The sequence below is a fragment of the Primulina tabacum genome, chromosome 15 (genome assembly GCF_025594145.1).
Source record: "Primulina tabacum isolate GXHZ01 chromosome 15, ASM2559414v2, whole genome shotgun sequence".
Classification (NCBI taxonomy): Eukaryota; Viridiplantae; Streptophyta; class Magnoliopsida; order Lamiales; family Gesneriaceae; genus Primulina; species Primulina tabacum.
This window is the reverse complement of record NC_134564.1, coordinates 14,457,518-14,471,709: the sequence shown is the minus strand read 5'-3', so window position 1 is coordinate 14,471,709 and position 14,192 is coordinate 14,457,518. Positions and strand designations below refer to the sequence as shown.

Genomic DNA, 14,192 nt, shown 5'->3' with positions numbered 1-14,192 from the left:
AGTTCAAGGAGGATTCAGCCTAGGTTTCTTGTCGCCGTTCTTCGCTTCTTCAACGGATATTCGTGCGTTAAATACGCAAAGGCACGCCATATTCTGCTTTTACTCATCATTCACACCATAGTATTTTATTTAATTGAATTTTGCATGAAAAACAAGTGATTTCTTATTTATTTTCGTTTTACAAGAACATGGATTTTTAAAGCTTGGGTATTGTTTCAAAATAATGTTTGTATGTTTGAAAAGGGGCTGCCATGATTAGGACATGTTTAGGCAACGTTTTTCATGAATTACAGAGTCCTAAGAACCCACATACATGCTGCAAGCACGAACCGATTACGTTGGAACCGAATTCGAATGTTTGAATCTTAGGTGATCGGGTTTCATGAATTACGATGCATGGCTTGGCTCGGTTGCATCCAGGGCTGGGCTAGAGTCATGAGGGGTTAGGGTTTGAGTCCTAGCCAGCCTAGGACTCAAGGGTCACGGTTGGGGAGGAGTCCTAGCAAGCTAGGACTCCACCCAAGATCACCCGAGAAGCATGGAGTGGCGCGCAGGTGGGCAGCTGTTGTGCAGGAAGAAAGAGGCTCGGCCTGGGGGTCTGGGCAGGGGCTAGGTTAGGTCCTAAGGGTCCTAAGAGGGTGCTTGAGGGGATGGTTCAAGGGGTGGCTCGTTGGGTAAAGGGCTAGCAACATAAACAAGAGTTATAGTGCATGTGGGTTTCTCGGCCAAGCATGCGTTTCTGATGTATGAGTTCGGTGTTCCACTTGGGGTCGAGTCCTATGGGTTCTATGGGTCCTAGGGTGCCTAGATGGTCTGGTCACGAGTTGATGCAGGGTGGCTCGATGGGGCTCGAGCCAAGCACAGAAAACGTGAGGGAGAAGTTTTTTGGCAGCAAGTTAGGCGTGAGTTGCTGTCAAGGTTCAGGTGCTTCGATGCTGGGTGTTGGGGCTTTGGGATGGTTTGGGCTTGGTCTGGGCGTTGTCTAGGGAAGGTTAGGGTCGTGTGGGCCCGGTGGTGGCTCGGCTGGAAGTGTCCTAGGTTGGCTAGGAGTCCTTATGTGCTTAGGAGTTACACACACATACACGGGCAGATTTTGGGCAGAGTTCAGTAGGCTTTTTGAACGGGTTAGGGTCATGATTTTGGGCTGGGCTTTCACAGTAGGGTCCCTAGATGGGTTGGCTAGGTTTTGGTTCGAGGTGGCTCGGGCGCGGCTCGAGTATTTTGGGAGATGGCTCGGGTGGTTCGCTTAGGTGTCATATTTCGAAATTAAAGAACTAAAAACGAATCCAAGGGTCCACGGGGGTGGCTCATGACTTGGAAGGGTAGAATAAATCATAAAAAGGTTATGTTTAAAATTTGGGATCAAAATCATGAGTTTTGGATTTATTCGTGATTTAATCGCCATACGAAATGCTAATTAACGAGTTAATTGAAACGCCTAGTTTATGCCTTATAAAATTATGAAAAATTAGGGTTTAACCTTAAATAATTATTAGAAGCCTAAGTTTTTAATTTGGGAATTTTATATTAAGGTTTGGTTTAATTCGAGATTAAAATGCATTAATACGTCACATTTAAAGATTTATTTAAAAATCCTCGTTTTAAGCTAAATAAAAATATGAGAAAATTCATGTAGGCTTAAATAATTATTTGGGACATGTTAGAACTAATGGAATTAAGAAAATGTCAAAACCGAGAAATTTTACGTCTAGGGGTAAAACGGTCATTATACACCTAGAAATTAGTAAACGTCATGGCAGTGCCCTATTTGCTGTTTTATGTGCTAATATGATTAATTTTTATAGTTATGGATGTTTATGGAAATTGTTTTATGCTAAAATATTATTTTAAATGTTTATGGAATTTTATATATTAAAATGATCTTTTAAATATTTAGGGAATTTTATATGTTTATGACTTAATATGTTAAAATGTTATTGTAAATGTTTTGAGGTTAAAATGTCATTTTAAATTTTTATGAAAAGTTCATGATTAAATTATGATTTTTAAATGTCTAAGAGATTTTTATGACTTAAGAAGACATTTAAAATACATGTTGCATGCTTGGTTTCAAAAATGAAAAACGTAATGATATTCATGATTTTTCTAAAGTGGTGTGAATGAAAAATGTTGAAGGATGTGAAATAATTGTGACTAATTCGTTAATGTTGGCGACGTCGTGAGGGTTATGGTCCCAGTGGGAGCCCGACGATCGTGTTTCCATCATTGCGAATATGTGGTAACGGTTTTGTGGTAACAGAAGAATGGGAATATCGTGAGGGGAAAAGGCCCCAGAGGGAGCCCATTTATGGGAAAAGGCCCCCAGAGGGAGCCCCGACGATCGTATTTCTATTCGAATCATGATAGGCCAGGGCCCAGTTGACCGGTGAGAGTGTTGCTGGTGTCCCCCGCCGCCCAGTACTGTGGTTTTATGTAGATGGATCCATCGACCCTCATGAGCATGATCAGGAAAGTCACAATTAACGATCTGAATTCAACAAAAGGAAAAAGGAAAAGGAAAAGGAAAAGGAAAAATGTTTATGATCATGAAAAATGTTTTATGTCATGTCATGTTGAGGAAAAAGGGAAAATGTTAAGGTTTATGATTGCATGTCATGAAAAAGTATTTTATGAAAATTTTTATGTTTAAAGTTTTATGCATCATGAAAATATTTACGAAAATGTTTATGTTTATGCATCTTCATGAAAACGATATTTTAAGTACAAATATTTTTTACCGTTATATGTTAACTGTATTACGTATTACTCGTTATCAAGAATATGACGTGTTGAGTCTTTAGACTCACTAGGTGTGTATGATGCAGGTGATTATGATAATATGTTAATGGAGGTCTTGATGGTTGATTTGACTGGACTGGAGGTGCACATAACCCGAGGACCGACGCTAGTTTTCCGCACTAGTTATGATTTATGATTTTAAGTTATATTAAAGATATTTTTATGACTTTTATTTATGTTATGGGAGATTTTTGAGAGGTTATAGTATGGGCTATACTTTTCAAATTATTGCTTTTTAGGTTTGGTAAAATATGCGACGATTTCATTTTATCACTATTGCACTTGGTTTTTAAAATGCTAGTTGGTTAATGTTTAATTTTAAAGGGTAAAATATTTTATAAAAATATTTTCATGTGAGCTTTGTACATGGCCGAAAATTGAGTGTTTAAAAAAAAAAATTTTCTAGTACTTTTTAAGAAAACGAACAGCAGACGTTTCAATAATCATGTTCATCCTTGCACCTCTCAAAACCATCAAACAAGCATAAATCATGCAAATAGAGCACCGTAAATATACTATCCATGTAATCTTCACAACCATCACCAATCAAATATAAATCATGGAAATAGGACACGTCACATAAACTATCAATGTAATATCTTATCTTATCACAAAATCTAAGTCTAATGTATATAAACCCTTGTAGTAAACAAACCCCATCAACTTTGTAAATCGTGAGACATTCAAAATTTAGAGTAGGTACATGCAATTCATCCGTAGTATCACATCCATAACAATCAATAAATAAGAATAAATTTACATCTGGCCCCTTAACCACCAAATTTGCAACACATTCTCCAAGCTTTGGAAAATGATACATCAAAGAATTAAGATAAGGATGAAAGTCATACCTCATGGTTGTTGTGTTGGCAACTAACCTTACCTCATCGCGATGGTACTTGTATTCTCGAGGCTCGGACCCTTGGGTTCTCCCTTTAGTAAGAATCACTTGTCTCCTTAGCATGACAACCCCAAGAACCTGCAAATAAAAAATAGCAATGCTCGGGATTGAACCGGCTATATCATCACCATAACAATAAACCACTTTCTACAAATGTATATGAAATGGTTTATGCAAGAATAAGCAACTCTCCACCTCACTTTTTTCACTCTTTTGGGCCTTTAATTTATTTTTCTTTTTTTTTTTCCTTTGGCCTCTCTTTCTTTTTCTTTTCTCTCTTTTTTCTTTTCTATGGCCATCTCACTCATTTGTTCTCTCTTTCTTTCGGCCATTTTAATTTCTTTTTCGCTCAATTCAAGGAATTTCAATTGATTCTCAAGAACAACAATTGGGTATAATTGAACAAATGAAGTATTTAGTTCCTCAAGAAGTTGATCTACGGTAGTTCCACCTTGCCTACTCTCCGCCTCCATAGCAGAGAAATTAAACACTTCTCCCTCATCTAATGATTCAACCTCCACTATATATTGTTCAACATCATTCGACTCACCAACTAATTGAATACCATCATCATCAAATCTAGCCTCAACTTCAGATTTAAGTTCAGCAACAACATCAGATTCAGGCTCAACAGATGATTCTACTATGGCAACCTTATCACGTGGACATTGATTGATATCATGACCAATTTCTAAACACCAACAACATATAATATCACAAGTACTAGAATTTGAGTTTTTACTTGTACCTTGATATTCATATTTGCTAGCTTCAACTCTCGACTCATTCTTTGGCCTAGCAACTGAGTTTCTCTTCCAAGCTTGTCCTCCAAGTGGATATCAACGACTCCCCTTGCAAACCACGTTCACCTCTTATGCCAACTCCTCTATCTTCCTCACATCGCATACCATCATCCCTATCCAAATGCGATGCTCTATTCCTCCCAAATCTACTACCTCGTCTATTCCCATCAACATGCCTATCATACATCTCCTCTTCTTCACACCTCCTATATTTTTTTCGTAGAGGCTTAAACTCTTTCTCCCACATTTTATCCAATCCTCCTAACATTGATTGAAATTGACGATCGTCAATCATTATACCTGCAAGAAAAGGTTAGTATAAAACAATAATAGATAAGTTTCCTCACCACGAAATCCTCACTGGTCACTCCAATGGAAATTCACTCGACTCTCCTTTTTTTTTTCATTTTTCTCACTACAACACCGGTCACTCCAAAGAAATAACGCTCGCACTCAAGTGTTTTTCACTCGAATTTGATAGTTCTCTCTAAGATGTGCTCAAGCTTTGTACTTGTATATCAAACTAACAAGATTCAACTCGTGGACACTCGCAACTGTCTCACTTGGACTGCGCAAAACAAAGAACGCTAGAATAACGCAGATCTTACAATAATACAAATGATAACACGGATCTTAAAACAGAATCGAAGTTTTAGAAAGATCTTGAATAAAAAAGAAAAGATAACACAGATCTGAGAACAAAATGAAATTTTAAACAGATCTGAAAATAGAAACAAAAGGATAACACAGATCTGATAACAGAACGGATTATTTTTTTTAGACAGATCTGAAAATAACAACAACGACGATAACTTACTTGAATCAAATAGAACCTGGCTCTGATACCAAATGATGCGAATCCTCGTACGAATAAAAGCAAACACGATTAATTAGAATAGCGCCCTCAATTCAACAACGAACAAGGATCGATTATGTTGTCCCGATCTTTTGAAACAAGTAACGATTTGTGATATTAACCTCTAAGCGATTAACACTTAGCAACAAATATCAACGATGATAACAATCGAATTTCAAACGAACCTTCAAAGAACTTGTTTTGACAATCCGTGCGAAAAACAATCGACAAACGCCACAAAGATTCAATCTTTGATAAGTTTGATTTGATTTTGAACAAAGCTTTAAAAGCCTTGAGAATTGAGAGAAACTCCTCAAAATATTTTTATCAATCTGAATTATTTCGTTCATGTCTATTACAATCATTATATAACCAATAAAACATGCAAAAATTAGTGTAAAAAGTCATAAAGAAAGTTGTGAACAAATTCTACACGGCAGGGCGCGCGGCTGCGCATGATCTCGCGCGGTGGCGCGCGTCATTCTGCATTGCACCAGCCCGGGGCGCGCGGCAGCGCTGAATCACGCGCGCTGGCGCGCATGGCGCGGCCGCGCCGGTTATGGCGCGCACGCGCGCATGCGGCTGCGCCTCTTCTGGCGCGGGCGCGCGCGCAGTTCTGCTCTGCGCTAGCGCGTGCTGCTGCAAAGCCTCTGGCGTGCGCACAGTTCTGCACATCTGCGCTAGTACGTGCTGCTGCTTCTGCACATCTGCGCTAGCGCGTGCTGCTGCACTGCTTCTCTCGGGCCATTTTGCACTTATATGCTTGGTTGTTCGGGACTCCTTCATTATGTTATTTGTTGAACTTTACTACTTGCTTGGATATGCTTGATTAATCATTATTGAGCTTGAAGGTCCGAAACAACGACGCTCTCTAAATCTCCTTCCAATCATTTGCACGCTACGCTCGGTCAGATTCGTATCACATCGATTCGCGATGCTTCTCAAATAATGGTCCAGGTAAAGACTTAGTTAGCGGATCAGCAACATTATCTGCGGAGCCGACTTTGTCAATCGAGACTTCTCCTCTTTCCACAATCTCTCGGAGGATGTGGTACTTTCTCAATACATGTTTGGACTTCTGATGAGACCTTGGCTCCTTTGCTTGAGCAATGGCTCCAATGTTGTCACAAAACATCGGGTCAGAAGTAACTCCATTAGGAATGACGTCCAACTCTTGGACAAAATTCCTTATCCAAACAGCCTCCTTTGCTGCATCTGATGCAGCAATGTATTCGGCCTCAGTAGTGGAATCCGCAGTACTGTCTTGCATGGAACTCTTCCAAGAGACAGCAACACCGTTGAGCATGAATACGAACCTAGAGGTTGACTTCGAGTCATATATATCGCTTTGGAATCTAGAGTCGGTATAGCCTTCCAATTTCAGTTCCCCACCACCATAGAGCAAGAACAATTCATTGGTCCTTCTCAAATACTTGAGGATGTCTTTCACAGCTTTCCAATGTGGAAGACCGTGGTTCGATTGATATCTACTCAATACACTTAGTGCGAAAGCCACGTCAGGACGTGTAGATATCATCCCATACATGATGCTACCAATTGCAAATGCATACGGAATGCGTGTCATCGCCACTATCTCTGCATCAGTCTTGGGAGACATAGACTTTGATAGGGACACGCCATGACACATTGGTAGATGTCCTCTCTTGGACTCATCCATCGAGAACGCTTCACGATGGTATCAATGTATGTGGATTGGGTGAGACCAAGCAATCTTCTCGATCTATCTATATAGATCTGTATTCCCAATACAAAAGATGCTTCACCCAAGTCCTGCATCGAGAACCTACTCGCTAACTATATTTTAGTTGATTGCAACATTCCTACATCATTCCCAATTAGTAGAATGTCATCAACATAAAGCATCAGGAATGTCACAGCACTCCCACTGACCTTCTTATACACATAGGGTTCCTCAGGATTCTTAGTAAAACCAAACCCTTTGATTGTACTATCGAATCTAAGGTTCCAACTCCTAGATGCCTGCTTAAACCATAACTATATCTATGAAGTTTGCAAACCATATGCTCACTTCCAACAGATGTAAACCCTTCAGGTTGAGACATGTAAATCTCTTCCTTAATATCCCCATTAAGAAAGGCTGTCTTGACATCCATATGCCATATCTCATAGTCATACCGTGCAGGCTATGGCTAGCAATATCCTAATGACTTGAACATTACAATTGGAGAAAAGGTTTCCTCAAAGTCAACTCCTTGTATTTGAGTATATCCTTTTGCCACCAATCGCACCTTGAAGGTCAATACCTTCCCATCCGCCCCAAGTTTCCCCTTGTAAATCCATTTACACCCTATGGGAACAATTCCCTCAGGTGGATCCACGAGATTCCACACTTGGTTCGAATGCATGGAATTCATCTCGGATTCTATTGCTTCAAGCCACTTGGATGAATCGGCATCAGATAACGCTTCCTTGAATGTCCCGGGATCACATCCATGGTTAGGCTCATCATGGCCCTCTTCAAGTAGCAGACCATACCTCATAGGTGGTCTTGAGACTCTCTCAGTTCTTCTAGGAGCTTGTATTTCCTCTCTTGGCTCTTCGGGTAAGGGTTCTATAATTGTGGGTGTCTTTTGAAGCTGTTCGAGTTCTATCATCTGCCCTTTTCTATCCAATAGAAATTCCTTTTCCAAAAAGGTTGCATTCCTAGAAACAAACACCTTTGTTTCTTGGGGATGATAGAAATAATATCCAACTGAATTTCTTGGATATCCCACAAAGTAACATAAATTGGATCGACTATCCAATATATCTCCCACTACCTGCTTCACATGAGCAGGGCACCCCCATATTCTAAGATAAGAATACATGGGAGGCTTACCCATCCATATCTCATATGGTGTCTTATCAACTGCCTCTGAATGGATATTGTTCAACAACAGTGCCGCAGTCTCAAGCGCATATCCCCAAAAGGATGGCGGTAACTCCGTGAACCCCATCATAGACCGAACCATGTCCATCAAAGTCCGGTTATGACGCTCTGAAACACCATTCAACTGTGGTGTAGCAGGCGGAGTCCACTGCGAGTATTCATCTAGCAACCTCCCATTTATCTTCCTAGACATTCCTCCCCTCCCCATTTTCGAAATTTCAGAGTAAAAACCTTCACAAAAAACGTGAGAAGCTAGGGAGAAATAAGAGAGAAAACACAAGAAAAATAAAAGAGAAAACAAGAGAAGAGAACTCCGCCTCCGCCGCGCCGTGTCGTCGTATTAGTTCGTTTTCTTTTCAAATGAAATCCAGGCATGTGTATATTTTCCCTCGCTCTTCAATCAAGTCATAATATGATTTTTAAAACATTACATGATCATGATTTATAGCCAAGAACCGAAATTTTTCAGCAACATGATCACAGAATTCTGCACAGTTTTTTTTGGGGGTTCTTCATGCTTCACGGTTTTGGCTGTTTTGATGGTTTCAGGCGGTTGGCTTGTGCCCAGGCTCCCAAGGCTGCATCTAGACACGCACTAAGACATGTTAGGATCATATTGGTCCATTCGTTCAAGCCCCATACCCGCTGGAAATTCAGAAATGACAGCAACTCCCCTCTAGTGTCATATTGTGCTTCGATTTTTCGGTTTTGCTGTCAAGGTTGATGGTTCTGATCTTGGCTGCCAAAAGAATAATGAGGGAAAAGAAAATGAGAGGAAAGAGGTAAAAAAAAACATATATGGTCCAAAAGAGTGAGTTGAAAAAATTGTTGCACACACATGATCCACTTGTGTTGATTCTTTGCAAAGAGATTCTCTTTAACACAAGTGATATAGCCGGATCCCTTCCGAGCATTGTTGTTTCACTTTTGTAGGAGTTTGAAGATGTATTTCCGGAGGAGCTATCTCAAGGATTTCCACCATTGAGGGGAATCGAGCACCAAATCGATTTCGTGTCGGGGAGTGCATTGCCAAATCGTCCAGCCTATAGGAGCAATCCGGAGGAGACTAAGGAACTTCAGCGGCAGGTAAGTGAGTTGTTAGATAGGGGTTTTGTGCGTGAGTACATGTCACCCTGTGCTGTACCTGTTTTACTTGTTCCTAAGAAAGATGGCTCATGGCGTATGTGTGTCGATTGTAGAGCAATCAATAACATAACCATTAAGTATAGGCATCCCATACCTAGACTAGATGATATGTTAGATGAATTGCATGGTGCTTGTATCTTTAGCAAAATTTATTTGAAGAGTGGGTATCATCAAATTAGAATGAGAGAAGGTGATGAGTGGAAAACTGCTTTTAAACCAAATACGGGTTATATGAGTGGATGGTCATGTCCTTTGGCTTAACTAACGCTCCTAGCACCTTTATGAGGTTAATGAATCATGTTTTGCGTGCACACATAGGAAAGTTTGTTGTGATTTATTTTGATGATATCTTAGTGTATAGCAAAAACTTGGATGAGCATGTTGAGCATTTGAGACTTGTACTGACAACACTTAAGGCTGAACATTTATATGCTAATCTTAAGAAATTTTGATTTTTGTACAAGCAAACTTGTCTTTCTTGGTTTTGTGGTAAGTTCACAGGGTATACAAGTGCTATTCGAGATTGGCCAACACCTGCTACTGTTGGTCAAGTCCAAAGTTTTCATGGTCTTGCAATCTTCTATAGGAGGTTTGTAAAAGATTTTAGCACAGTGGTTGCACCGATGACGGCAGTAATTAAGAAGAACGTTCCATTCCATTGGGGCGAGGAGCAAGAGAAGTCTTTTAATATTATTAAACAAAAATTAATTAATGCGCCTTTACTTGTTTTGCCTGATTTTTCTAATACTTTTGAAATTGAATGTGATGCTTCAGGTATAGGTATTGGTGGGGTTTTGATGCAAGGAGGACGACCAGTGGCGTACTTTAGTGAGAAACTTAATGGAGCAGCACTGAACTATCCAACGTATGACAAGGAGTTGTACGCGCTTGCGAGGACTTTGGAGATGTGGCAACACTACTCGAGGCCTAAGGAGTTTGTGATCCATACCGATCATGAGTCTCTAAAGTACCTTAAGGGACAACAGAAACTGAACAGGCGGCATGCCAAGTGGGTGGTATTCATAGGTACATTTCCCTACATAATAAAATACAAACAAGGTAAGGATAATGTAGTGGCCGACGCACTATCACGGAGGTACGTATTAATCTCTACCTTGGAGTCGAAAATCTTGGGATTTGAGCATGTGAAAGAGTTGTATTTGTTGGATGAGGATTTTAAGGAGATATTTGAAACATGTATGCATGGTCCACATGACAAATTTTATTTGCATAATGGGTTTTTATTTAGAGAAGATAGATTGTGCATTCCTAAGTCATCAATTCGTGAGTTACTTGTAAGGGAGGCACATGGTGGCGGTTTGATGATACGAAACCTCGTACGAATGAAAAGCAAGCACGAATATTGAAATCGCACCCTCAATTCAATAATGAACAAGAATCGATTATGTTGTCCCGATCTTTTGAAACAAGTAACGATTTGTGATATTTACCTCTAAGCGATTATAACTTAGCAACATATATCAACGATAATAACAATCGAATTTCAAATGAACATTCAAAGAACTTGTTTTGACAATCCGTGCGAAAAACAATCGACAAACGCCACAAAGATACAATCTTTGATAAGTTTGATTTGTGTTGAAGATCAAAGCAAAATGCCTTGAATATTGAGAGAAATCTCCAATAATATGTTTAAAGTCTGAAATTATTTCGTTCATGGTCTGATACAATGCATATATAATCAATAAAGCATGAAAAAGTAGTGTAAAAAGGCTTAATTAAGATAACTAGCAAATTTGACACGGAAGTGAAGACCGCGGGTGCGCTGATGATTCGACCGCGGGTGCGGTGCAGCTTCGGGAATTTTTTTTAAATTCGATTATCATGGACCGCGGGTGCGGTCCCTGTTTTAGCGTGCGGTGCAGCTTCGGCAATTGCACTTGAATAACATTCCAAAGACCTCCAATATTATTTCCATGATTCCCAACCTCCTCTAATTTAGTCACCCAATTTGTAGATTCTCCTTGGTAGTTTATCATGAGTCCTTGAAGTGCTTCTTTAAACTTCTTGCTACGTCCCCTCGTTATAGGACCTTCGGGCAACTCCAACGACTCCCATACTTTCTTTGGTGCTTGATCAACCACGTTTGCATCATTCTCCCTTTCTTGAAAAGGATTTGTCCTCAAATCTTGATCATCTCCTACATCAAACAACGAAAGATCACTAAAATTAAAAGTAGAACTGACATTGTACTCACCTGGTAGGTCTAATTTGTAGGCATTGTCGTTGATCTTTTCAAGCACTTGAAATGGTCCATCACCCCTAGGTAAGAGTTTCGAACGTCGCTTTTTTAGAAATCTTTCATTTCTTAAGTGCAACCACACCCAATCTCCCTTTTAGGAAATGAGAGAAATGAAGTCCACTCATCCATTTAACTCACTTAAATCTCAAAACACGCTTCTAATGTTCATGCACCGCGGGTGCGCTCCAACATGCACCGCGGGTGCGCTATGCCTTCGGCATTCCAACCAAAAATCCAAACATGACGACCGCGGGTGCGGTAACCTTTACACCGCGGGTGCGGTGCTAAAATGAATGCAGGTGCAGTAACCTTACTGGAAAAACAATCGAAACTTTGAACCATGAAACCGCGGGTGCGGTTCTTTACTGACCGCGGGTGCGGTCACCTCTGTATCCAACAACCAACTCTTCGCAACAAAGATCGAATCGCAACGCTGATAAAATACAACTACCATCAACTAATAACAACAATGCCACAAAACAATAATAACCAACAATACTATGACCCATAATCACAACTCTTAACATCTAAACCAAATAATCCATAAACATACGAAAACTTAAACCATACCGTTCATCAGGCTTGGCTATTACAATTGCAGAGGCCCTAAAACTTCTTGCTTGAAAATTTGCGGAAAATTAAAAATTTTCTTTTTAAAAGAACTTAAATGGCCTCATTCATAAAATCACTGGTGAATCAAGTTCAATATTTCAAAATATTGCAGCGGAAGAAAATAAAGTTTGCCAAAAATCACAATTTAAAAATATCCAACGACTGATAAAATGTTTGCGGAATAAAATAACAACTGCTGCTCTGAGGTCCTCGGGTGCCACTACTGCCGACCCAAGCTGGCTCACTGGTCCCCGCCCTCGGCCCTGGCCTCATCAGTACCTACAACAATCAAGTCTAGTGAGCCTAAAGACTCAGCATGCATATATCGCAGGTAACGAGTAAAAATTTGAATTAAAATATGCATGAGTTAACATATCCTGTCCTGAGGCATGCTGAAAATAATCTGTACTGAGCAATTATAATACGTGCATAACTGAACTGATAATCACAGAAAAAAATGTTTGCTCCTTGGAGCCTGTACTGAAATAATTGATAAAATTTTCTGTTGAAATTATGTTTTACGCCTGTGGCCCCTGCACTAAGCTGAACTGATCGGTAACTGGCTACCGGGGAGGCTGAAACTGAACTGAGCTGGCCGATCACTGGCGACCGGGTGGTACCATACTGAACTGATCGGTCACTGGCGACCGTATAAAATAACACTCCCACATAGTGAATGAACCACAAGACATATCGCATATATCTCAAAAATAATCATTTTCTATTTAATGCACGTAAAATAATTAACTGGCATAATGAAAATTCCTGTAATTTTACCAACTGGATTGGATTGGATCGTCCCCAGGCTCGCTGCAACCTAACTGTGCCATGAAAAATATGCAATAGCTTAAACATGACCAACTACGCAATTTACGTTCAAAAGATGCGACTATGATGCCTAATGACTTCGCATTTAATCATGACTCCGAGCCAACCTGAACCGACACCGAACCGACGTATAGTCATGATTAAAATACGCTGAAAAATCATAAAATAATGCTCCTAAAATGATAGGGTCGAAATCTAGGTGGAATGGAGGCCAAAACACGAAACGCTCTTTCGAGAGTCAATTTGGCACATCGCACCGTAAATTCTCGTACGACCTCAAAAATGATCCAAATGACGAACGGTCAAAAACATGACCTTCCTAACTAAATGAGGCACTGTCCAGTCCAAGGCCATGGGCTAAAAGCCAACCAAGAACTCGAACGAGCCACCAAACCGACACTGCAACTTGCTGTAATTTTCCAGCAACTGTACAATCGTGTAACTTGTGTTGTTTTCGAGACTACCGGCCATTGGGGCGTGAACCACCGACCAGAGACTCTTACCAACATCCCAAGGAGTGATTTGAACCATGGATAAGGGCCCTAGGCCAGCCACAATCCGCGTCACACCAAAACTCAACCGAAACTCCAACCGAGAACCAACGTGCATGCGTGTGTAGTGTTTTGCTTAGATCGATGTCTTGCGTCTTTCCAGTGGCCATTTGATTGACCATGGCACGATCTAGACATATAGGGGCATGGTATGAACCGTGGCTATGGGCCATAGGCCAACCAAGATCCATACCAAGCAACCAAAAACCGAAACCATATGCTGAACCAATGAAGAAGCCGAATGGGGAAAGGGGCTGTTCTTGTTGATTATTTAAAAACCTGATGAGCCATGGACCAAGCCACCAAAAGGGCGACTTAGTCACGTCTTAGAAATACTAGGGGAGTGATCTAACCACGGCTAAGAGCCCTTAGGGCAGCCGAGATCAGATCAAACCCTCAAGACAGGAAACTGAAATTTTCGAACACCATTTTCTGCACCTATGGGGCTTGCTGTCATTTCGGTTTTTCCAGTAAGCATGGGACTGAAATAAACATTCTAACATGGCCCTAACATGTCCTAGT

The 14,192-nt window shown here is 40.4% G+C and overlaps 1 protein-coding gene across 1 annotated transcript in view; it reads left to right on the top strand.

Moving 5' to 3' along the window:
- The window catches only part of LOC142525901 (uncharacterized), a 59,187-nt gene that overhangs the window by 27,652 nt on the left and 17,343 nt on the right, over nt 1-14,192 (top strand). The window contains 1 exon segment of the mRNA XM_075630188.1: nt 10,644-10,734. Within this exon segment, the coding sequence (XP_075486303.1) occupies nt 10,644-10,734 (91 nt within the window).